Consider the following 22,894-nt stretch of genomic DNA (forward strand, 5'->3'; position numbering starts at 1 on the left):
TGAACAGCTCCTTAACCTGGTCACTGAGAGCCAATTACAGAAATAAAAATGCTAGGTAACACATCCATTCAAGGACAGTATTGATGGTTCTACTAGGACCTAATGACGCTCTTAAATCTAAAGTTACTAAAATTACTATAAAATGTGGTAGAAATTGTGAAAAAATGCTAAAAAGTAAAAAGGAGGGCTAATTTTCAAACCAAATTTATAATATAACACATACCAGAACTTCAGAAATTATATAGAAAGCTAACTTTATTGTAAGCAAATTAACACTGTGAGAGCATACTTTTTAGATGCTTCATTATGCACCTGAGTTGTGACTATTGTGTGATACACACAAACACTGTTATGCAGTACCTCCCCACTGAATTATTTCCAGACTATACTAGTGTAATAAATCTTACTTGATTAAGCTTACTAAGTAAAAATTAAGAGGAGGTATAATTGAATTGACTCAAGTAAGCAATAAATCAAAATATTTTTGAGAAGGTATGTTTAAAGAGTGATTCTACTCTGAAAAGTGACTATATAAAAACAGGTTTCAGAGTAGCAGCTGTGTTAGTCTGTATTCGCAAAAAGAAAAGGAGTACATAGTGGCACCTTAGAGACTAACCAATTTATTTGAGCATAAGCTTTCGTGAGCTACAGCTCACTTCATCGGATGCATACGATGAAGTGAGCTCTAGCTCATGAAAGCTTATGCTCAAATAAATTGGTTAGTCTCTAAGGTGCCACTAGTACTCCTTTTCTTTTTATATAAAAACAGCACTTTCTTATACAACAGATCTGCACTGCATGCATTCAAGGTCTATTTGCTCATTTTAGTGACAAAAATTAGTTCCTAGAGCTTTTCACGCCTGTTAGCCTGCGGTTAGTCTTGCGTTAGTCAAGACTCAGTGAGCTACCATCTTGTACAAGACCATCTTGTACCTCAGCAACAGAATTGTTTATTAAGATCTGCTAAGTTATACATGTGCAAAGGCATTCAAGGCAATGGGGCTGCACAGGTCTCATGAGGGCATAAATTTGGATTGCAGAATTTTTATTACTGGCCATGATGCATAAGATGGCAAAAGGCTCAGTTTGCAGAGTAGGAAGTTATAAAGATTTTTTTTCTACTTTTCAATGGAGCACATTTCATAAAGAAATAATTGAGAGACACCACCACAGAACACTACAATGTCATTTATACAGCCACTATTCAGAGGAGAACCATGCTTTAAAGCTATCATAACAACAATAACAACAAACCAAGCTACAGTGAGCCCTGGTTACTGTACCTGATTTCCAGGCTTTGGCCTCCAATTTGTCCACACCAGCACACACAGTTTTGTCAACTAACACTTGTTCACACAGGTATTGGAATTTTTGCACTGAAAACTCTTTATGACAAAACATGCCTGAACAAAGTACTGTGCGTACATATACAGTATTAGTATCAGTTATCTGTGTGAACAGGTGTTAGTGCACAGAAGGTGTGTATGGAGATACAGTCTTGTGATAAGCTGCATGTGAATAAATGGATGCCCCACTGAAAGTCAGGCCCTCAGATTATGCTATCTAACTCCACCGTGACCTCAGGAGAGTCACAACATTTTACCAGGTTTCAGAGTAGCAGCCGTGTTAGTCTGTATTCGCAAAAAGAAAAGGAGTATTTGTGGCACCTTAGAGACAAACAAATGTATTTGAGCATAAGCTGTGAGCTCACGAAAGCTTATGCTCAAATAAATTTGTTAGTCTCTAAGGTGCCACAAGTACTCCTTTTCTTTTTGCGAACATTTTACCAGTTAATGGTAACTATTCTGAATTAGCAAGCAGCATTTGTTTTTGCAAACCAAAAGTAAGCATACCGGATCTGTAATGGCTTTGAGACTTAAATCTATGGTAACCACAGCTTAAAGACATGATATGGCACCATAATAGCCATCTTCCTCTTTATGTAGGTAAGAAGAATCTCAAATAGAATACCTCTATAAGGTATGTTGGCCCTGGGTCAGATAAGCACATTTAAAATTAAACATCTGCTTAAGTCCCACTTAAGTGCTATTCTTAAATAGAGATGCTTTTCTGAACTTGGATCTTTATGTTTTTTGCGGATGCATGTTCCCTGCTGAATTATCTTAAGACAAGTAGCGTGGCTATGAAACTGTGATACCATGCAGTGGAGTAATCATTTACTAAAAAACAAATGTTATTTTAAAACATACTGGCAGGGAGACTTTTCAAAGGCACAATTGGGGATTAGGCACTCACCTGCCCCTTTAGCCTTTGAAAATCTCCCTGAACCTTTAGTAAGCAGCATTTTAACAACTATTCAGCTGATTACATTCCAATGGCTGAAGTAGTTTATGTGGGATATGGTCACTATGTTAAATCATGAGGGAATGATGTCAGAAAATGGGATAATCGGGGAATATATTAAAACAATAATATAAGAATAGGCACTTGCACAGTCCTTTCCATCCACAGAGCATCTCAAAGCAGTTCAAAAAGATAAGTATCAGTGCCCCAATTTCACGGCTATGAAAACAAGCACAGAGCAGTTAAGTGACCTGCTCAAGGTAACATTAATTCCACAGAAGATCAGGAACACAATCAAGGCCTCCTGCATCTCCATCCTTTGCCCTATTCACTGGGCCACACAGCTCTATGGTTGTGAGACTACCAAATGTTCAAACACACATGTGCTGTTATGTGCAATCAGTGCAGAAAGAAAAAAAAAAGCAATACTGCCCCAATGATACATTAGACAAACCCAAAGGGTGGGCTAAAGTGGATCAAACCACATCAGCAATCACACAGTTTAAACTTTCACATTGAAGTTGTTTTAGATAAGTGAGAAAGATTCAACTACTTAGTCTCAAAGGTCTTCTAAGTATTTGTTTAAATAGTAGTTAGGAATTCAGGGCAGATCCCCATTTGTGGTGAACCTGAAATACATTTGATGAATATTGTATTTCATAGTAAATTCTGAAAATAAGGGATAATTTCTTTAAGCTATTTTGGAAACATGTATATATGAGGAAAAGTATGACCCCAGTCAGCAACAGAAGCACTGAAATTATCTCCTAAAAAGAAATGGCATATATCCTCACTGAAGGCAATAAATGGATTTTATCTTGTGTTAATTACAGTACTCAGCTTGATTTCTGACTGACTTGGTGTCACGTACCATTTGTTTCAAGACATTTGGTTTACTATTCACAACACAAACATCTGAAAGTTATACAAAAACAAAACTTTCTAGCACACGAAATAAAAAGAAAAAAAGTCAAAAGATTTACATTAATATTTACATAGCACTGCAGACTAATCTGTAGCTCAGGACGGCTTAATTCCATGATCAGCTCCTTTACAAAGTATTTCAACTTTTGAGTCAACTAAATAAGGAATCTTTCATCCACCAAGGTTTTGGATGCCAAATTCTTCTGCCCAGCAGTATTACGAATAAACCTAAAAATCTAAAAATAATATTAAACAAGTTTCATAACAATGGAAAAAATATTTTAAATAATTCTGTTTCTGTACATGATACAAAATAATTAATCAATTATGTACTCTGCCAAATGTTTGGACTTTCCACAACAGTACACCTTCATTAGACAGGCTCCTATACTAACACTAGGCTTTTTTATTTAGGAATCAAATGTTAAATGACAGATATTAGCAGCCCTCAACACTTAAGAGGCTGAGCCGAGGGCCTCTAAAAACCTGTAAACTATGATCATGATAATGGTAATAACATATTACCTGGATTGTTTGTGTGTCACACTAATGATACTGTAATACAAGATGTTTTTCCAAGAGTGGAGAATCAAGCAATTTGTTATGTCCAAAATACAAATCCTTTAATTATATTTGTAGCATCCCTTCCCTTCTGAGGAAAAGACTGAACCCTCCAAATATTTATATTTCTACTTATTACATCAGAACTTTCGAGTCATATCTTAAACAGTTTATATTCCAAAAATTTTTACTACTGGTGACATTTACAAACACGATCAAGTTGATCACATATGGAATTGTGTGAAGGAGAAAGAGGAAGAAACTACATCTTAATGGAAATACATTCATTTTGGTGGAGATTTCCAAAAGGGGCCTAAGAGGGTTAGGTGCTCTGCTCATTAGATTTCAATGGGATTTGGGCACTTAACTCCCTTAGGCCCCTTTGCAAGTCCCAGCATTAGCTATTCTGGGACTCTGATTAATTTTCACTGCTCTGTGTATTTTCTTTTGAGCGCTATTATTTGTGTCCTATACATACATGGTGCATAAAAAAGCAGTGTAATTTTTTTTTGGTTCATAAGTCTTTTCTTATTTTAGGAGAAAATCCAGTATTTTTTAAAATAGTTTGTTAGTATAGTTTTCTGTGAGCACACCCTATTAAATACATAAATTAGATAACCTACCTTATTTTTAAAATATTTAAAATTTAAAAATGTAAATTTACCTCCTGTTGCAAATATGTAAGAACAGCTGCTAGGACAAAACTTTGGGAAGCCAAATCCACAACAGAGAAAAACAGTATATCGAAGATGAGAAGTGTGGCCTCATTGCCATAAAAGAGAACATCACTGAAAGAATGTCCTTCATCTATAGAAAAAAAATAACTTGTTGCAAAAAAATATAAATTAAATCTGAATTTCTGTGATAATAATTTGTGAAGTTCCCTAATACAGGTCAGCATACTTAAGATTACAAGATCATTGATAAAACAATAATGGAAATTTAGGACAAGGAAATACACCACAGAAGCATAATCATGATATTGGTCTCAACCAAAAACAATATAACTTTTAAATATAATCTACAATATAGCTTTTCTGACAAAGTGCCAGATTTTCAAAAACAGGTGTGCAACATTCACAACTGCATTCATATACCTACATGCACCTAAATCTGAAAGTCTGAACCAGATTGATGGTAAATTTAGCCATTTTTATGTCATATGCACCTCTGAGTTCCTTGTCGCTAACATCTTGAGCAAGTGCTGACTCTGGCCCTGATTCAGCAAAGTAATTAAATGTGCTTAAATGCTTTGCTAAATCAGGGCCTTAGTAACAGGAGGTCTTTAGTTATGTCTCCTCATTTGGTTTTCAGGACAGAGTAATCCCTTTGTTTTACTATAGCGTGTTTTCAAGTTCAGATCACTTATCCCCTTCTATGTCTTTTATCAATATGTAACATTCCCTACAGAGAAACATGAATTTATACACAATAATAATAATAGCAAAGAAAAAGAAACAATATTACAATACCAGAAAATATTTTGACCAGGAAGCATAAAAACAAGAAACAGATCTACTTGAATATAAGTAATTGGAGAAGAGAAATCCTCCGCCAATTTTTCCACAGCTTCAGAGAGACATGTGTCTAATCTGGTTTCCTAATGGTTAGTCAATTTCCATACATTTTAAGGTAAATATCTCCTAACTATGGCTTGGCACATTTCATGGAGTCTCTTAACTCCATTTTATTCTCTCAAGAGCTAGCCCAAAAAGGCCCAAACCCAACTTACACGGGCTGTGGTTCGCATCCCAACCTCCTCTGTCATTTTGTTCTCCTAGGTAGTAACATTCAACTGTTCATGTCATCTTTAAACTATCACACAGCTGCAGACTCCAGATATAGCACAAGCTCCACAAAATACAGGTAATACAATACTGACCTGATCGCCACATGAAGTGATGTGTGGTTATCCCTATATTATGTAAGTTAAATGGGGGAACACATTAAGTCTCTCTGCTCTAGTTTAATGGATGCAGTGCAGGATTTATCAACAAGTGCAGCTGAAATCCTGGAACTTCCCCTGTTCTCCTGAAACTGGTTCCTCTTGTGCCCCCTAAGAAAAGTTACTGCTCATTAAATGTAGTTCAAGTGTGGCCTTGTACATCTGTGAGATACAAACTCTTGACACCACATGAACTTTCTAGAAAGCAGTGCCTGTTGGGGGTGCACAAGTGCGGTTTCCCAGAATTGAGTATTTGGAGGAGAGGCTATAAAAAAAGCTGTGCAGACTCAACCTCCTCATTTCCTTCCACTAAACCATGGAGACCTAGGGAAACAGAACTCCGAGAAAGGTGGGAAGGTGAGTGGATATTGTGAATATGCAGAGGCAAGAGTCTCAAATCATGATAGTTCCTGATGAGTAACCTTGCTTTTCCTTCAGAAAATGGCTTCTGCAAATTCCCCACTTCAGGCAGTTTAACAAGCAATACCATCACCAACTATGCCAAGAGGCATTCTAATTAAACAAGGACTGATGGCCAGCTGCTTGGCCTGTCCTCCCCCCACAATGTGAGTATCAGTCCTCGATGCCAAGTCATAAAGAGTACTGTGTAAACATGTACACAGCTCCAGGTAGCAACCCTTCAGATACCTCAGACTGAAACGTTACAAAGGCATGCCATTGAAGAACAACCCTCATGACCCAAGATATTGTCACCCTGGCTAATGCATAGCAGGTGTCTCCCATACCCTCACAATTCTCATTGTCACACCTCTCTGTTGGAAACTCCAATTTAGAGTGTGAACCCCAAGGCCAGGAAATTACATTTTATTTGTCTGAATAGCACCCTGCACATGTATAGTGAAATAAATATTAAGTCAAAGAGATCAAGCTGATACCATTGTAAAAGATACTTTTTTCCATTGGTTCCATGAACTCCATGCCAATAATTCGTTCAAGCAGCAACTTGTCCTTTACAATATAATCCATATCCTTATGAACCTACAAGAGGAAAAAACAAAAAAACCCTCTAATACTTAGCTCTGGGATCCTCAGGGTAAAAAATGCTAGAAGTGCACTTTACAAAAGGTAGAGTATAACTACTTAAAATAGCAGTATGAATTAAAAGACTACTGTCCATTCTGTTTACTCCTGAGGGAATTCTGAGACAAAAAATTAAAAATTCTGCAGACAATATTTTAAAATTCTGCAAATTTTATTTGTCAGTAAATAGATGTGGAGGCTCCAGCATAGCCATGGGGAGCACAAGCCATTGGCTGCACGGAGGTGGGAGATCACCCTGCAGCTCACTCCCGGGATACCAACTTAGTGGTGAGGCTGCACCTGACTCTGACACAGCGCATGGGCCAGGACTGCCCCAGTCTGTACTGGAACCTCCATATTTATTTATTTATTGCCTCAAGAGTAGCAGGTGAAGCAACTCACCAGGGTGAGCAAAACTGTGTCAAGAACACCAGGTGTGGGCAGCCAGGCTCAGTATGGCAGGATCCAAGTGTGCAGGGACTTCGTGTGGGGGGATCCAGGTGTGGGTGAGAGGGTTCTATGTGGGTCAATCTGGGTGTGGGCAGCTCAGTGGGGGGAGGGATCCGGATGCAGGAGGGTTGGGCAGACAGGGGAGCAGCACCCCATATAGTGATTCCTCCCCACACAGCTGAGGAGTGATGGGGCCAGGAAGCAGGGGAGAGGTGCAGAGCCAGAGTAGGTTTCTGGGGGTAGGTCTGACCCGGCCCCGGCCCGGCTGCTCCGTGTAGGGGAAGTGTCCTTCTCCCCCACCCCAGCCTCGCTGGGACTAACAGCTGAGCCCGGCTCAGGGTAGGACCTCCCGGCCGGGGTGAGGCTGGTGAGGGCTGGGTGCAAGAGTATGGGGCTCTGGGGGTGGGGATGGTCTGGACACAGGGGGGCGGGCTCAGCGGGGTGGGTGTTTGGGTGCAGGGGACTCAGCGGGGGAGTCTGGATATTGGGGGTTCCGGATGAATTGGGGGTGGGTCTAACCTGGCACTGGCTGGGGTTTCCCCAGCCCCACCGCAGTGATTTACCTCTCTCCGCTGCTTGCTTCGAGGGGGGCGTGACTGCTCCTGTAGCTTCCCTTTGCTTCCCCGCCAGAAAGTCATTTTTCTGCGGCGAAGCAAAGAAATCTGCATGGGGCAAGAATTCTGCCCCCAGGAGTATCTGTTATACAATGAATTCATACTATCAAGGGAATTGATGTAAGTGAAAAGTGTGTTGGCATTATTGGGCAGTACACTTATTTTTTGTCTCCTGCGAAGTAGTATTGTAGTAACAATACAACCTTCATTGACCAGTCTCTAACTTCATATCCCAAAAGGTAAATCACAATCGCTCATCTCTCACTCTCTCATTCTATTTAGCCTTATAAATAAAGTCTGTATACATACATGGTCAATAAAGGAGCCAAGAAATTTGTTCATGGTATGGTATGCCTTAGTACTCTGTTCAAAAGTAGTTGCAGATGAATCTAAAAGTCTAGCAGGACCATGTTTCTGAAAAATATTATGATGTGAAAATTAATTTAAAGACTGCACACATCCTTGGTCGGTCAGGTTTTAAATATAAACATAGCAAAATGCCAGTGTAAAAAATATCATACATACCCTTGTTAGGGTTTCATGAATCCTATCATACTGCTGTCTCATCTTGTTTGAAATGGAAATCTGAAATGTCTGGCCATCTGTGTTGGGTAATAAGCCTCTTTGACTACACAAATTTTCCTGCACAATTGAAACATAAAATAGCATAAAGAAATGGAAATATGCATGTACAAACCAGTTAGATACTATTGTTTTGATACGGCAGCTGCTTTTAGACTCTCTTAGACCTCTGTAAAGAGGTGTCTATTAAGAGACTTTCATAAAGAGGCAAATCTGAAAAACACTTGTACAGAAAACAGTTTATTCTGTCTGCATTCTTCAATTCCAAATGCAGCTTTCTTTGCTTCTCTGCAGAAAAATGACTCATGCAAGTACAGAAGGTTAGATATATCTGAATATTTGAATCCTTTGGCACTAAGTCTATGACAGCAAAAGTATTTTAGGACAAGAACCCTGATACCACTTGTTGTGAGGATATTTCCTACTTTAGACCAGCACACAGTTTGTTAGTTTTCGAACATCTTTGATCTTCACACACACTCTTCTTTTATTGTTAGGAAGCAGGAGAATACAATTCTTCCTTCTCTCCATAAGAGAAGAACTGAATAAATTGTAAGAGTTGGTCCCGGAATAGCCATCGCTTATTAGTTCTTCTAATTTGTTTGTTCTCTCCTTATTCAGTTCTTTTCCCTTATTTTTTGCTTTCCCTCACCCTCCTCCTTTAAGTTCCAAACTCTTTCCATCTTTTTCTTTGTTCCTACTTAAAAAACAAACCCAAAAAACCTAACTGCAAAGGAGGAAAGACTGATGTTTCAAAAACTGATGTTCCCACAGAATGAAAATGCTTCTCTCTAAATTACTTTAAATTAAGCTACTAAAGGAAAAGTGGGGAGGGGAGAATCAATTTAAAGGGAACTTTTTAAGGATAAAAAACTACATTTCAAAATTAAGTTTTTCCTTATCTTATTTACTAGAACGTCAAAGTTCTTTGTATCTTTACGATACTCACCTTTTCTCCCTACTTCATCCTGCAGTGATGCTGGAAAACTGAAATTTAATGACAAGTCACTAATATCAAATTAACTTCACTGCAGGATTAAGCAGACACTTATGATGAGTGTGAAAACGTCTCTTCAAGCTGATTTCTCCAATAAATTAGTATTGCCACCAGAGAGCTGCATTTGGAATTGAAGAAAGCAGTCGGAATAAACTGTTTTCTGTACAAGTGTTTTTCAGATTTGCCTCTTTATGAAAGTCTCTTAACAGACACCTCTTTACAGAGGGCTAAGAGTATAAAAGCAGCTGCAGTATCAAAACAATAGTATCTAACTACATGAGAAAAAAAAATCATATTTTAGAAAGACAGAACTTTCAATAGCCCAAGAAATCAGTCTTCGAAGTAGAAGAACGAATAAGCGACTGCTATTTCAGGACCAACTCTTACATAAGGAGAGAACAAACTCAGAGTTGGCATACAACTGTGCACCTGTTATGCACCAAACTCTCTACATTCAGTTACAAAAAGGGAAGCAAAAGATGTATATTTGTATTTCCTTTACATACCGCTTCTCTCTTTAGGTTCATATTCATTTCTTCCATATTGGTATCTGCGTGTCCATGCACAGACCGACCATGGATATAATACCCAAAGCATCTGTGTGACAAGAGAAATACTGAAATCTAAAAAACAAAAAGGAAAAAAATAGTTTATTTAATACATGGAATCAAAACTAAAAAATTACTAATGGATACCAGCAGAGCCAGCTCTACTACTAGGATAAAACAGGTCCTAAAATACCAAAATGTGTGTGTCAGAAAAATGTTTAGTAACAATTTATGTGCAATACATACAATTCAATTTACCTAGGTCCACAAAACCCCTCTTGCTAGTCCTAGAGTTCAGATTATTAACAACCAGTGTCACTAGCTGTTCTCCTGAGTAGAAAAATCTAAGTCCTTGACTTAGAAAGGAAAAAACAAACAAACAAACTATAGCTTTTATCCTAATAAAAAAAATTCAAAAGGCAAAAGTAGAATAAATAAGTTCAATGGTTTCAGTTCAACTCCTAGCAAGCTACATATAACAGAAATCTACTCAGTAAGGAACATCACTTGTCTGTCATACTAATATGACTTCTTAAAGCTATCTGGGTCACCTCCATGCAGTAGACTTTAGTTTAGCTCTCCAGCCCAACTTACACAACAGACCTGGGTTCAGGTCTTTAACTACACAGGGTAACAAAATCCAGAAGCTTTGTGGAAGTGGTAGGTTTAGCCCGGGAGGGCTCAAACAGAAAAAATGCTGAATGATATTAAAAAAACACACTTTTTCTGGTCAAATAAATGAGCTGTATTGACTGGTTCTGGTTGTGTTCTACCTTGGTTGATAAGAGAATAGCTACTAAGTCTCAACGGTGGGAATTTAAACTGGAAGAAATCTGGGGTCGATCCAGATGGCAATCAGTAAGTAGGGTTACAAGAGAAAGATTACATCAGTAAGGGGTAATTAAATTAGAGTAAAGGAAATCAATGGATAACCAAAAGTAGCAAGTAGAAACTGTAACCATGAACATATTAAAACAGAGAAGCTTCTAAGAGGAAAAAGCTCTATAATACAAACAAATAGAAAGGCCTACAAGAAATGGACTGCATGCCTTACTTCTGTCCTGATTTGTTATTGCTTCATTCTCAAATAAAAGCATGAAGAAATAGTCATATGCCTATTTGGAGTTACATGCCTGAAACCCTGTATGACGTTTATGACAGTTTACTCTTTCAAACCTAACCCATATTACAGGCAATTTGAAGCCTTCTTGTACACCACAGCAAGAACCCCAAGCCTGCTGAGGACACACACAATGGTAAAGAACATTAGCTTTGGATATTAACTAGTACATTATATTTAAAGCTAAAAAAAATGGAACCTCTTAATAACTTCTAATATATTAATCCATTTAAAAAAATAGCAATTGCAGTGATGAAATCAAAATTACTTACATTGCTCACAGAGCACAAATCAACAAATTGTCTTATCTTATCTTCTACAAATCTCTCATAAAATACAGCAAAGAATATGATCTGAAACAAACCAGATTTTTATTTATTAGTGCATCAGCTTTGACTTTCTTTTCTCAACTATAGTACAGCTAGCTTAAAATGTAGCTGTCGTAAAAGACAAACTGCAGGAATTGTCAGCTTCACATTGGGCTCAGTAAAACCTTGCTTCCCTTTCTGAGTCCCTCCTCCAAGGAGGAGAGTTTCAGCAATCACTTTAAAAGCTTGGTTTAAAATTTGAAGACACTCCATGACTATTTAAAAACAAAATAAAGCAGATAAGGGAATACTTCTCAGACCGGAAATTCAAGATGGTGACTGAAAGGCAAGATCTTATGGAAGCCATGAGACCCCTTGTGACTTGGACAAATTGATGACATGCTAAGTAAGCTATACGTCCTGATTCAGCAAAACACTTAAACAGACATTTAAAAGGGAAAGGGAAGTTATTGATGTCCTTCAAGTTAAGTGATTTGGTCAACTAGGGCCATAATGATGATTCAGAGTTACATATGCCAGAGCTGTACCTGTAACATGGCAATGACTAGCCAGAGGACAGTAGACACACCAAATCTCAGAATGCGACTCCAGGGAGCTATGTAACTCTCACTGCTTCTTGTAAGACTTGTAGAAGAATCCATTAATGCCAGGTTTGAAAATCCAACAACCTGAAGAGAGATTAAAGAAAAAGCCTATTCTTAAATCAGACACCTATACATAATACAGCAATGAACAGCATCATTGAAAAAAATCTGTTATTTTCATTCTAATTTCCTCTTCTTGAGAGTTTCAGTAAATAATAAAAATTTATATAAAGCAGGGACTGGGAAAGCAGAGTCTACTTGGGACAGTGAGTGCACAACACATGGTGAGCTTTATAAATCACACTCCTCTAATGGGCATTGCTGCTCTGTGTTGACATGCCCTAATAGTAAATTTTTTTGATTCACATAATGGACTATAGCAATGGCATATAAAGCCCCATACCAAAACACTGGTTTCTTCCTTTAAGACAATTTTTCCAGATAAATCTTTGTAGGTTGCCTCCCATTGCTGTAGGAATTGCAAACATCAAAAACTGGCCCTAAAGTTACATCAAAATTTAATTTAAAAAATACCTCCAAAAAGAAAAGAACTGCAAGCACTTGAAAGAGTGGATTTATCTTCCTCACAGTCTGAATTTCATTCCATTCATTTGCTATAAAATATGTCCTCCATATGCTCACAGGTGCAGCAGCACTTTTTATGCCACCCTCACCTAGAAAAAATACAAAGAGTAAAACTTTCAAAATGTTATTCTTTGAGAAAGTAATGTCTGAATTTAAGTGAAGCTAGTTATATAAACAAGTTACCTTCAACGGCTTTAAGGACTTTGCCTTTAGGTCGCTCCCAGTCAATAAAGAAAACCTCTACAGTAAGTTGCGAAAACAGCTTATGCAAAAATTGCAGAGCCTAAGAAAATCATACAATGAAATGTAAGTAAAAATAAATTTGCAGTAGCATTTACGAAAAGATAAAGTCATAACAAACAGATACTCTTCCTTTAATGTAACAAAAGGATGAATAATACTCCCAGCTGTACACAAGGTTGTAACTTTATTATGAAGTTCTGGTGCCATCATAAATTAATTTGTAAAGCATTTGAAATTTTTAAAGAGTTACATATTATTGTAAATCATGGAGTACAGCTCCTCTACGGGACCTCATACTTAACTGGCACAATAGTGATACGTGCAATGTCTAGTGTTATTAAGAAAATGTAAGCAATGTAAAATGCATGACAAAAATTGACTTGTTCCAGTCACTTTACTAGGGAAGAAAAGTTGATGAAAGTGATGGCCCAATAGGGCATATTACTATTTTTAGTACAAAATAGTATCCAGCATAATTGAAATACTTTCCCATGCAGGGAAACCACTAAATTCTGAAGTCTACAAACAAGTTGCCACTCTACAAAGGGAAAGTTTAATGAATTGTACTTGATGGTTAGGAACATTTTTTGGCCATGATTTAATATAGTGATATTTATTCTTGTCTTTAGAAGTCAATGTTTTGGTTTCTGATACAGTTTTGACTGTTATTTTAGCCAAGTCCCTTTCCACCTCATAGAATCATAGAATATCAGGGTTGGAAGGGACCTCAGGAGGTCATCTAGTCCAACCCCCTGCTCAAAGCAGGACCAATCCCCAACTAAATCATCCCAGCCAGGGCTTTGTCAAGCCTGACCTTAAAAACTTCTAAGGAAGGAGATTCCACCACCTCCCTAGGTAACGCATTCCAGTGTTTCACCACCCTCCTAGTGAAAAAGTTTTTCCTAATATCCAACCTCAACCTCCCCCACTGCAACTTGAGACCATTACTCCTTGTTCTGTCATCTGCTACCACTGAGAACAGTCTAGAACCATCCTCTTTGGAACCCCGCTACCACTGAGAACAGTCTAGAGCCATCCTCTTTGGAACTCCCTTTCAGGTAGTTGAAAGCAGCTGTCAAATCCCCCCTCATTTTTCTCTTCTGCAGACTAAACAATCCCAGTTCTCTCAGCCTCTCCTCATGACTCATGTGTTCCAGTCCCCTAATCATTTTTGTTGCCCTCCGCTGGACTCTTTCCAATTTTTCCACATCCTTCTTGTAATGTGGGGACCAAAACTGGACACAGTACTCCAGATGAGGCCTCACCAATGTCGAATAGAGGGGAATGACCACGTCCCTCGATCTGCTGGCAATGCCCCTACTTATACATCCCAAAATGCCATTGGCCTTCTTGGCAACAAGGGCACACTGTTGACTCATATCCAGCTTCTCATCCACTGTAACCCCTAGGTCCTTTTCTGCAGAACTGCTGCCGAGCCATTCTGTCCCTAGTCTGTAGCGGTGCATGGGATTCTTCCATCCTCAATGCAGGACTCTGCACTTGTCCTTGTTAAACCTCATCAGATTTCTTTTGGCCCAATCCGCTAATTTGCCTAGGTCCCTCTGTATCCTATCCCTACCCTCCAGCGTATCTACCTCTCCTCCCAGGTTAGTGTCATCTGCAGACTTGCTGAGGGTGCAATCCACACCATCCTCCAGATCATTAATGAAGATATCGAACAAAACCAGCCCGAAGACCGACCCTTGGGGCACTCCACTTGATACTGGTTGCCAACTAGACATGGAGCCATTGATCACTACCTGTTGAGCCCGACAATCTAGCCAGCTTTCTATCCACTTTATAGTCCATTAATCCAGCCCATTCTTCTTTCACCTGGTACTCTTAAATGAATGTGAAAGAATTCCTATAGGTGATTATTCATCTGTTTTCCTTCAAAAGACAGGAAAAATCAATTTTTAAGGAAAAATGATTTTGCCCAAAAGGATAAAACTTAGAACAATTCTTTCTTCCATATATTAATAAAATATAATATTCAAGATATTTGTAAACAGGCATAATGAAAACCAACATCCATTAAAATGTTATGATTGCCATTAGAGCAAAACATCTACCTTTAGAGCGAAAGCACATCCTACATATGTAACAAAATCCTCTTCTTGAGACGGAAGTGGTAAAAGAACTGAGACAAACTGCTGTGCCTGTAAGTGAAGAGCTACAATTAAATCATATAGACTGCATGCATAATATCATACTAAATACCAGAGTTGATTGAAAACAGTGAACGTTTTTGGAATAAATTTTGTTGAAATTTCTCATGTAATAATTTTGAATTTTTGAAAGATTTTGACTAACTTCATTAAATACACTGCAGGCACTATGAAGCCTCCAGGGAGGGGAAGAGGTAAACACAAAGATTAGGCACAAAACACAGAGTATTATGTATATAACTTGCCTTGACAGTCTGACCAGAAATGGCAAAAAAAGGAAAATAAAGGTGTGTAAAAATATGAATGCAATATATTTACTCAGAAAATAGTATCTGTATCACAAATCTGAAAATTCTACTTACTTTGAAGAAAATAAGCCAGTAAAGCCCTGTTCCCACTGTGATGATAAAGAAAACATTGGCAAGGTCTCCAGCATAAAACAGCAAGAACTTCAAAACTGTCTGTAATTATAAAAGTGTATTACATAGAGCTCTAAAACAGGAAAATTACTGTGTGTGTGTCTGTGTATATATATATATACACACACACTGTAATACATAATATGTTATATAGTTCACTTGGTAGCTAATACTATAGTTGAAAATTGGTTTCCATTACAACCAGTTTTCATACCTGCAAGTCAATTATAGGGCTCCCTATCCGCCTCTTCCAGCCAGCAGTCTTCAGAAGAGACCATAAAACTGCCAGTCCACCAAGCACACCCAATGCAATCTAAAGAGAATGAAAACAAATTGTTTGCAGATTTGTTTTGTCTTTTTTATATAAAAGTTAACAAATATGCTGACAGATTAAGGGAGGCAAGAGACTTACATTTGTCTGAATTTGAGCCTCTGATTGGTTCATTTCATAATTAACTGAGAAGGAAACCTAAAACATTAGGACACAAAAAGTAAACAAATACATATAACAAATTAACTCAGCTGCTACAACCAGTGTTCCAGCTATCCTCATAATGCTGTACATCCTTCAAATTCCCCAGAAAAGTTACTGAGTGCTTGATATTGCTCCTTCATCAACATGAATCAGGGATAACTTCACTGAAGTAGACTGAGTTACATGGATGTAAGGAAAAAAAAGCAAGCCCTTAATAATTAGTTTGCTCAGTCACATATGATTTTTCATCAATGTAAAGGAAACCAACAACATTAAAAGATCTAAAATAGCTCTCCTCAGACTGTACATCTGCTCTTAAAAAAATGGACTGAGGTCAAAAGGAGACAGTAAACCTTTGTCCTGTGGTTTCAGACTGAATCTCCCTAAGTTTAGCTTTGTGACTTTGGGAAGATCTCCAGTCTAGAAGTAGGTGGAAATGGATAGCATATTCAATTCGATAAAAGACTGAGGCTAGTGACTATTGCCCTTGTTTCTGAAAACATGTGTGCCTGCCGCTGAGAGAACCAATATGGTCACTTTAACTGGATTTGAGACTAAAAATATTTAGCTGCAGGAAGACAAGAGTTCATAACAGGCAGGATGTATTTTCATAAGCGATTTTGTTGACAGAGCAGGCTTCATGTCAAATTTGTCTAGATGGGAGAGTGCTCCATCACAACTGACAGACTAGGGAACAAACTTTTAGGTGCATCAGGCCCCCCCCATTTTTTTTTAAACTTTCTCTACTTTCTGGTGTCAGATGATTTGGCCCACCCTACTGCTCCTGTTACTTTCAGCTGATTTCAACTGGCTTTTCTTGTCTGATGGGAGGCATTGTTTTAGACAAAAAGGAAAAAAAAAAAAGTATTCTTCTCTCTTATTTTTCTACACTTGCTGTCTCCCACTTCTTTTCCAACATGCCACTCCAGCTTGAGCAGCTCTAGCATTCAGTGCAGATAACACTTTCAGCACCAAATGCTTCTAAACAGAAGCCTATCAGTATCAGAGGCCTGAGTTCCTCAGAAGGGTTCATACAAAGAAAGAATAGAAGGATTTTTTGATATCAGCAGTTTGTGAACGTTTATTCACTGTAGAACAGCTATTCTACTACATGAAATCTGACTTTTTAAATTCTTTAATGCTTAGTGACCTATCGCAAGTGACATCATACTAAAGGAAAAGACACTGCACTGGAGTGTTTTTGATCTTTTACCAGTACTTGCATTTGATTAAGCCAGAACACCCAGGCCATATTTGCTTCCTGTTAATACACGGATTTTAGAGGAAAATATGCTATTTCTTGATCAAAATATTATAATTCAGTGCATTTAGTTCACAAGAGTTGCTTTTTCTTTCAGTTCTTCATACATCTATTTCTATTTTTTAATTTGTACTTCAGCATGCTATACCACTATAAAGCAAATACATAATCTTAGATGACTTGTTTTTTAATGTACAGAAGGTTCAAATAAGGAAAGTGGAAGAGGAAAACATTTTCAACTGTTTTGTTTTAAAAATGTATTATATTTTATTGAGCTCTACTATCTTAATACTGAACAGATTTAGAAATTCTGCTTATTTCATCTTTAAATTTGTAAAGTGCAAACTCAAATGTAACTGTCAAAGAGCACTCCTGATGATTCTGTACATTAACAACAGAGAAGAACTCACCATCACACTCTGGGCATCTGGGTTTTGGACAAGAACATCCTTGTAGGAAATGGTAATTAGAGGGGGATAGATAGTTCCTCTCTGAGTATTGGGAATAAGACGAATACTGCAGAAATGCAAATAAAAAGTAGTTGTAGCTGGAAAACACAAACTGATTGGAAAGTAAAATACTAAATATAAAACAAAAAAAAATCTGATCAATAAAATTGGATTTAGAAATATAACACTCTATGGCAATTAAAAAGTGACTGGAATACAAAGGTGCACTTTCACCCTCTCTACAAAAAAAGTTTACCATATAAACTGATTCTCCAAGGTGATTTTTCATATGGATGTGCTCTTAACACTCGAGTTTAGAATCCTCTAGATAGCCACTTACCCCTGCCTTTTAGAATTCTCAGAGTACACAAGCGGGAGTAACCCCACATTGCCTTTCAGTTTCTTCCCTTAATTCAGGGGACTCTGAAGAAGTGGGGAAGGTAAAGGAGGAAGCGTGGATTCCATATGGGCAATCATCTAAGATAACCACATTTAGTATGTTACGTAACCATTTTTTCCTTTCAAAACTTGCTGCACTCTTAACAGATTAACAAGCAGTTAATCTCCAAGAGACGGTCTAAAGGTTGTAGTTAAAAGCAACTGCAAGACTGCTCTTTCAGATTGGGCATGAGATCTAGAGGCAAAAGTTGACAAAATAATGTTACATAAGAATCTATAACCTCCAAGCAGCACATTTCCATATTTCACTGATGGACACAGTGCACATATATTTAATAGAGGCTGCCTTAGATCTATTTGAATGTTAGGGGTATGGAATCAGCTTTCATATGAGGAGAGATTAAAAAGACTGAGATTGTTCATTTTAGAAAAAAAGACGACTAAGGGGGGGATACGACAGAGGTCTATAAAATCATGAATTGTGTGGAGAAAGTGAATAGGGAAGTGTTATTTACCCCTTCACATACCACAAGAACTAGGGGTCACACAATTAAATTAATCAGCAGCATGTTTAAAACCAAAGAAGGAAGTACTTCTTCACACAATGCATAGTCAACCTATGGAACTGGTTGCCATGGGATGTTGTGAAGGTCAAAAGTATAACTGGGTTCAGAAAAGAATTATATAAGTTCATGGAGGATAGGTTAATCAGTGGCTAACAGGGACACAACCCCATGCTCCAGGTGTCCCTAAACATCCAACTGCCAGAAGCTGGAACTGGACAGAGTATGGATCACTCAAAATTGCCCTGTACTGTTAATTCCTGCTGAAGCATCTGGCAATGACCACTCTCAGAAGACAGGATAGTAGACTGACCATTGGTCTGAACCAGTATGGCTGTCCTTATGTCTTTTGGTATGCATAGGTAGTTGAATAGCAATTATACATAGTCTGATCAATCTGGACAGCCTTTGAGCTGAGATGGACTAACTCCTGGGTCCTACCTTCACATACCACAACATGCCTGGGGAACCTGGGGAGAGGTTTGGCTCAATATAATTAACAAATTTAAGCCCCCCTGAACATCTAAAATACTGGAGCATGACCTTCCTCGATACAACTGAGGCTTGGAAGAAAAGATATAAGATATAGAGGCCTGTTTGAGATGGAAATCAGAGATCACTTGGGCAGGGGGAGGGCATAGGAACACTTTTCCTTTTGAAACATAGTGGATCAGCTCTCAGTATTATAGCTCTGATTCTCTGCGATGTTATGACTTTAAAAACAGTGTCTTCACAGAGACCTGGTAGAAAGAACAGACTAACAAGAGTTCATAAGCTTTGCAAGAATCTTATGATCCACATCCCAAGGCAGATGTGGTTCATTGGACCAGAGGAAGTACATGGAATAACCCTTTCAGAAAGGCTTGTTCCATCTGTATACCTTAGAGTGGAAAGATAAGATAGCAAAGTGGACCCTGAAAGCTCAAGACTGTTTTGACTGTTTCAAAGTAATATACACTCTATGATAAAAGCATCTGACTCTCTTGAATCTACTACAGTTTGAACTGTCTGCACGGAGAATCTCTTCCACTCTACCAACTAGGTTTGGCAGGTCAAAGGTTTCCTATTTTCCAACAGGATCTTTTGGACTTCAGCAGAAGACTAGATCTAATGATTCCAGCTTTCCAGAAGCCAAGGTGTCAGCCTGAGACACCTCAAATCTGCATTTCCCTACACAGAGGAATTCTCCACTGGCCATCTCCTACCATTTTAAGTTCACTTTATGCACAGCTTATGTGGTGAAAAATGGATTTAGCCGACTGCAGAATCCTGACCTCAATCTTAAATGGTGGACGAGAACCAGGGTAACTTCAGCACCTGCAAGTCTAGTTTTGAACATTCTCATTTTGATGAGGGAGAGAGCCTTCAAAATGTCCTACAGAAATTTTGCCTACTTCCTTCTACTTATGCAATAAGAAAAGCAGCAAAGGATACACTGAGACAGGCCTCTGTTCCAGGGATGGAATCTGTAGGTTTGGCAGTAATAGCGCAACTGCATTTCATAAGGTCAGCTTCATCTTTTATGTATATAAAACGTACATTGCCATTTATTCACCTGATGGTTATTTTGCTAGCAATTCGAATTATTCTTGGTTGTCTTCCCAAGTCATTCTCTTGTCCACTTAAACTATCCACCAAAAACATCCGACGAGTCAAAAGCCAATTGTTCATATTGCTGCCTATGAAAAAGAAATGGTAAAACTATACAATGCTTTAAAAATAGTAATTCAAAACTACAACAGGAATGAAATAAATCTGACTAAAATTGAAGTGATTTACATCGTTGTATTAATGATAATACATATTTATTGCTATTATTTGAAGAGGATTGTAATAAGAAATTCTTTAGAAACTGTATTTAGGATTATATTAAGAAATTCTCTCTCACCCTTCTCTTCCTACTTTTTATTTTTCCCATGCCTTAAATTATTTTTCTCCTTTTCCATCTCTTTAACTCTTAAGTACACACTTTCCTTTCCACCATCTCCTTCCCAACAAGCTCTTCTTTTCTCACCTCTTTGTTCCTCCTGACCTCCCTCTACAGCGATTGGTCCAATTCCCAGTGTCCAGAGTAGTACAGAATACAGCATATGTGACTGCCAGCCAGCACTGCTGAAAAGGCAGCTAATGTGCACTTTAGCGTCTTCCCTCTCAGATCCATCAAAACACTGCTCTTGGAGACGGTCTCTCAGCCCAAGCTAATAGGTCTACAGGCCTCCCTTTACATGTATACCTAAGGCTAGGCTCCATCCAGAGGGAGAGAAAAAGGGGAGGAGAGAACTTACATACTGCAGGAAGCAATTGATACTAATTTAGTGGTAAGACACTAAATGCAGATAGTTCTACCAATGTTAGTTTTGATACAAGATCTGCGTAAGTGATGTATGTTTGGAGACCTTTGGAATGTCAGTGGGCACTATGAAGTGAGAAAGACACCTTATCTGAGGATTTCCTTGGCTTTTGTAGGTTTCAATTAAATTACTGTTTTCTGAAAAATGAACAAACACTGGATTTTCTTTTTATACATACTCACATATATAATATTGTGCGTAATGGTCTATGATAGAAACATACACTTTATATAATGGCCTAAATTCACTGGATTGGCTATGCTCTACTCTGCTTCAATGTTGGTGTACCTAGGAGGGGAGAACAAGAGCAAAAGTGGCATTAAACCTGTGGCCAGCAGACACCAGCCCTGATCCTTGGCACAAGAGTGAAAACCTCAGAGCTGTTCTGTATGTCTGAAATCTAGGCCATTACATGTTTTGGCAGCTGGGAATCAGGCAGCTCCATAGCCACACCTTCACTATGTGGGGGGAATCCACAGGTAGCTGGTTAAACTGGCTTTAAAAGTCTCCTTTGTGCTTCCAGAGCAGAACAACATTGATTTAACAAGCCAGTGGATCTGATCCAAATTTATTAGTACTATTCATTATTCAAGCAACAAGGTAAATGAATGGTACTATTGCGCTTGAATAAAAGTGGCAGTGGGATATCTACATTTGCAGTAATACAACCTTCTCATGAGCTTGAGGTGGAAGGCTGTGTATTAAATTAAAAACAACATAAGCTCATGTACTCATTATGGTTAATATTTTACACGTTCAAAAGAAATTTGCCTCCCCTACACAAATGTATGCAACCTTCTTTCTTCCACATGGTATTCGGTATTATTAGTTTCCATAGGATGTTAATGTGTTATGCAAGATTCCTGTATCTAGTTTCTCATGTACATGGGATCACACTTTTAAACAAATACACGCTCATTTGTCTGGACAGCTATATTGGGGCCAAACCCTATATTCAGTGTGTATCTCAAGTAACCAGGTAGTGTACTGAGGAACTCTGTAGGAAGTGGCAAGGGTGGAGGTAGGGAGTAATCCTTTCTCCCAGATCACCAGAAAAGAAGCAGAATCACTCCATTGTTCCTGTTGCTCTACTGCCACCTCAGGTCTGGATCTATGCCATTCCCACCTATGACAGGTTTCAGAGTAGCAGCCGTGTTAGTCTGTATCCACAAAAAGAAAAGGAGGACTTGTGGCACCTTAGAGACTAACCAATTTATTTGAGCATAAGCTTTCGTGAGCTACAGCTCACTTCATCGGATGCATACTGTGGAAAATACAGAGGGGAGACTTTATATACACAGAGAACATGAAACAATGGGTGTTACCATACACACTGTAACAAGAGTGATCAGGTAAGGCAAGCTATACGAGAACGGATGGTGGATCCCTGTCAATGACAATACTTCATCTATTCCACTCCCCTCCAAAAAATAAAATGAAAATCCACCTGTATGTTAAAGTGGAGGGAGCCCCCATAGATTTGAATGCCTTGCCAGCTCCTTCTTCACTTCCCAAATTTCAGAGATCCTCCATGAGCCTTTATGCACTGGCATGACTGTACATAATATCAGTCAGGCCAGTGTAGACCGAGCATATGCAGCCAAAGCCTCTTACTCCTGCACAGAAAGAGGGTCAGGTTTTGGCTCTGAAATTCAAGAAGATTTTTACAACTATGGTAAACTGTGATATATTTAAAATGGAGGAGTGATTTTTAGGAGCAATAAAAAGTATTGGTATACTCATGTTCATTTATATTTTGACTGATGGTATGTGACTTAATTCAATTCACAGAAAGTGTAGTCAGTATGATATTCCTACCTTGATTCACAGACATTTCATTGTATTGAAGATTTAAGTTTAAAACTGGCACGGCCCACAGATATTGCTGTCCACTATCATCATCATGATATTCAAGATACACATCATAAAATATTGGAGTAGCAAAATCCGATAACATCTTGGAAACAGAAACTGTACACTAT

The 22,894-nt window shown here is 38.2% G+C and overlaps 1 protein-coding gene across 1 annotated transcript in view; it reads right to left on the bottom strand.

The window, feature by feature from the left end:
- Positions 1-723: 723 nt before the first annotated feature.
- The window catches only part of TMEM67 (transmembrane protein 67), a 70,120-nt gene continuing 47,949 nt past the window's right edge, over positions 724-22,894 (bottom strand). Inside the window, exons 12-28 of the mRNA XM_074944099.1 lie at positions 22,731-22,890; positions 20,117-20,240; positions 17,561-17,666; positions 15,827-15,883; positions 15,629-15,727; positions 15,358-15,456; positions 14,900-14,986; positions 12,768-12,867; positions 12,534-12,673; positions 11,943-12,083; positions 11,359-11,439; positions 9,925-10,041; positions 8,365-8,481; positions 8,149-8,253; positions 6,631-6,733; positions 4,454-4,596; positions 724-3,464 (exon numbers count right to left, since the gene is read on the bottom strand). Coding sequence (XP_074800200.1) covers positions 3,384-3,464; positions 4,454-4,596; positions 6,631-6,733; positions 8,149-8,253; positions 8,365-8,481; positions 9,925-10,041; positions 11,359-11,439; positions 11,943-12,083; positions 12,534-12,673; positions 12,768-12,867; positions 14,900-14,986; positions 15,358-15,456; positions 15,629-15,727; positions 15,827-15,883; positions 17,561-17,666; positions 20,117-20,240; positions 22,731-22,890 — 1,860 coding nt within the window. The 3' untranslated portion in view covers positions 724-3,383. The remainder of the gene's footprint in view (positions 3,465-4,453; positions 4,597-6,630; positions 6,734-8,148; positions 8,254-8,364; positions 8,482-9,924; positions 10,042-11,358; positions 11,440-11,942; positions 12,084-12,533; positions 12,674-12,767; positions 12,868-14,899; positions 14,987-15,357; positions 15,457-15,628; positions 15,728-15,826; positions 15,884-17,560; positions 17,667-20,116; positions 20,241-22,730; positions 22,891-22,894) is intronic.

This window comes from Natator depressus, chromosome 2 (assembly GCF_965152275.1).
Source record: "Natator depressus isolate rNatDep1 chromosome 2, rNatDep2.hap1, whole genome shotgun sequence".
NCBI lineage: Eukaryota > Metazoa > Chordata > Testudines > Cheloniidae > Natator > Natator depressus.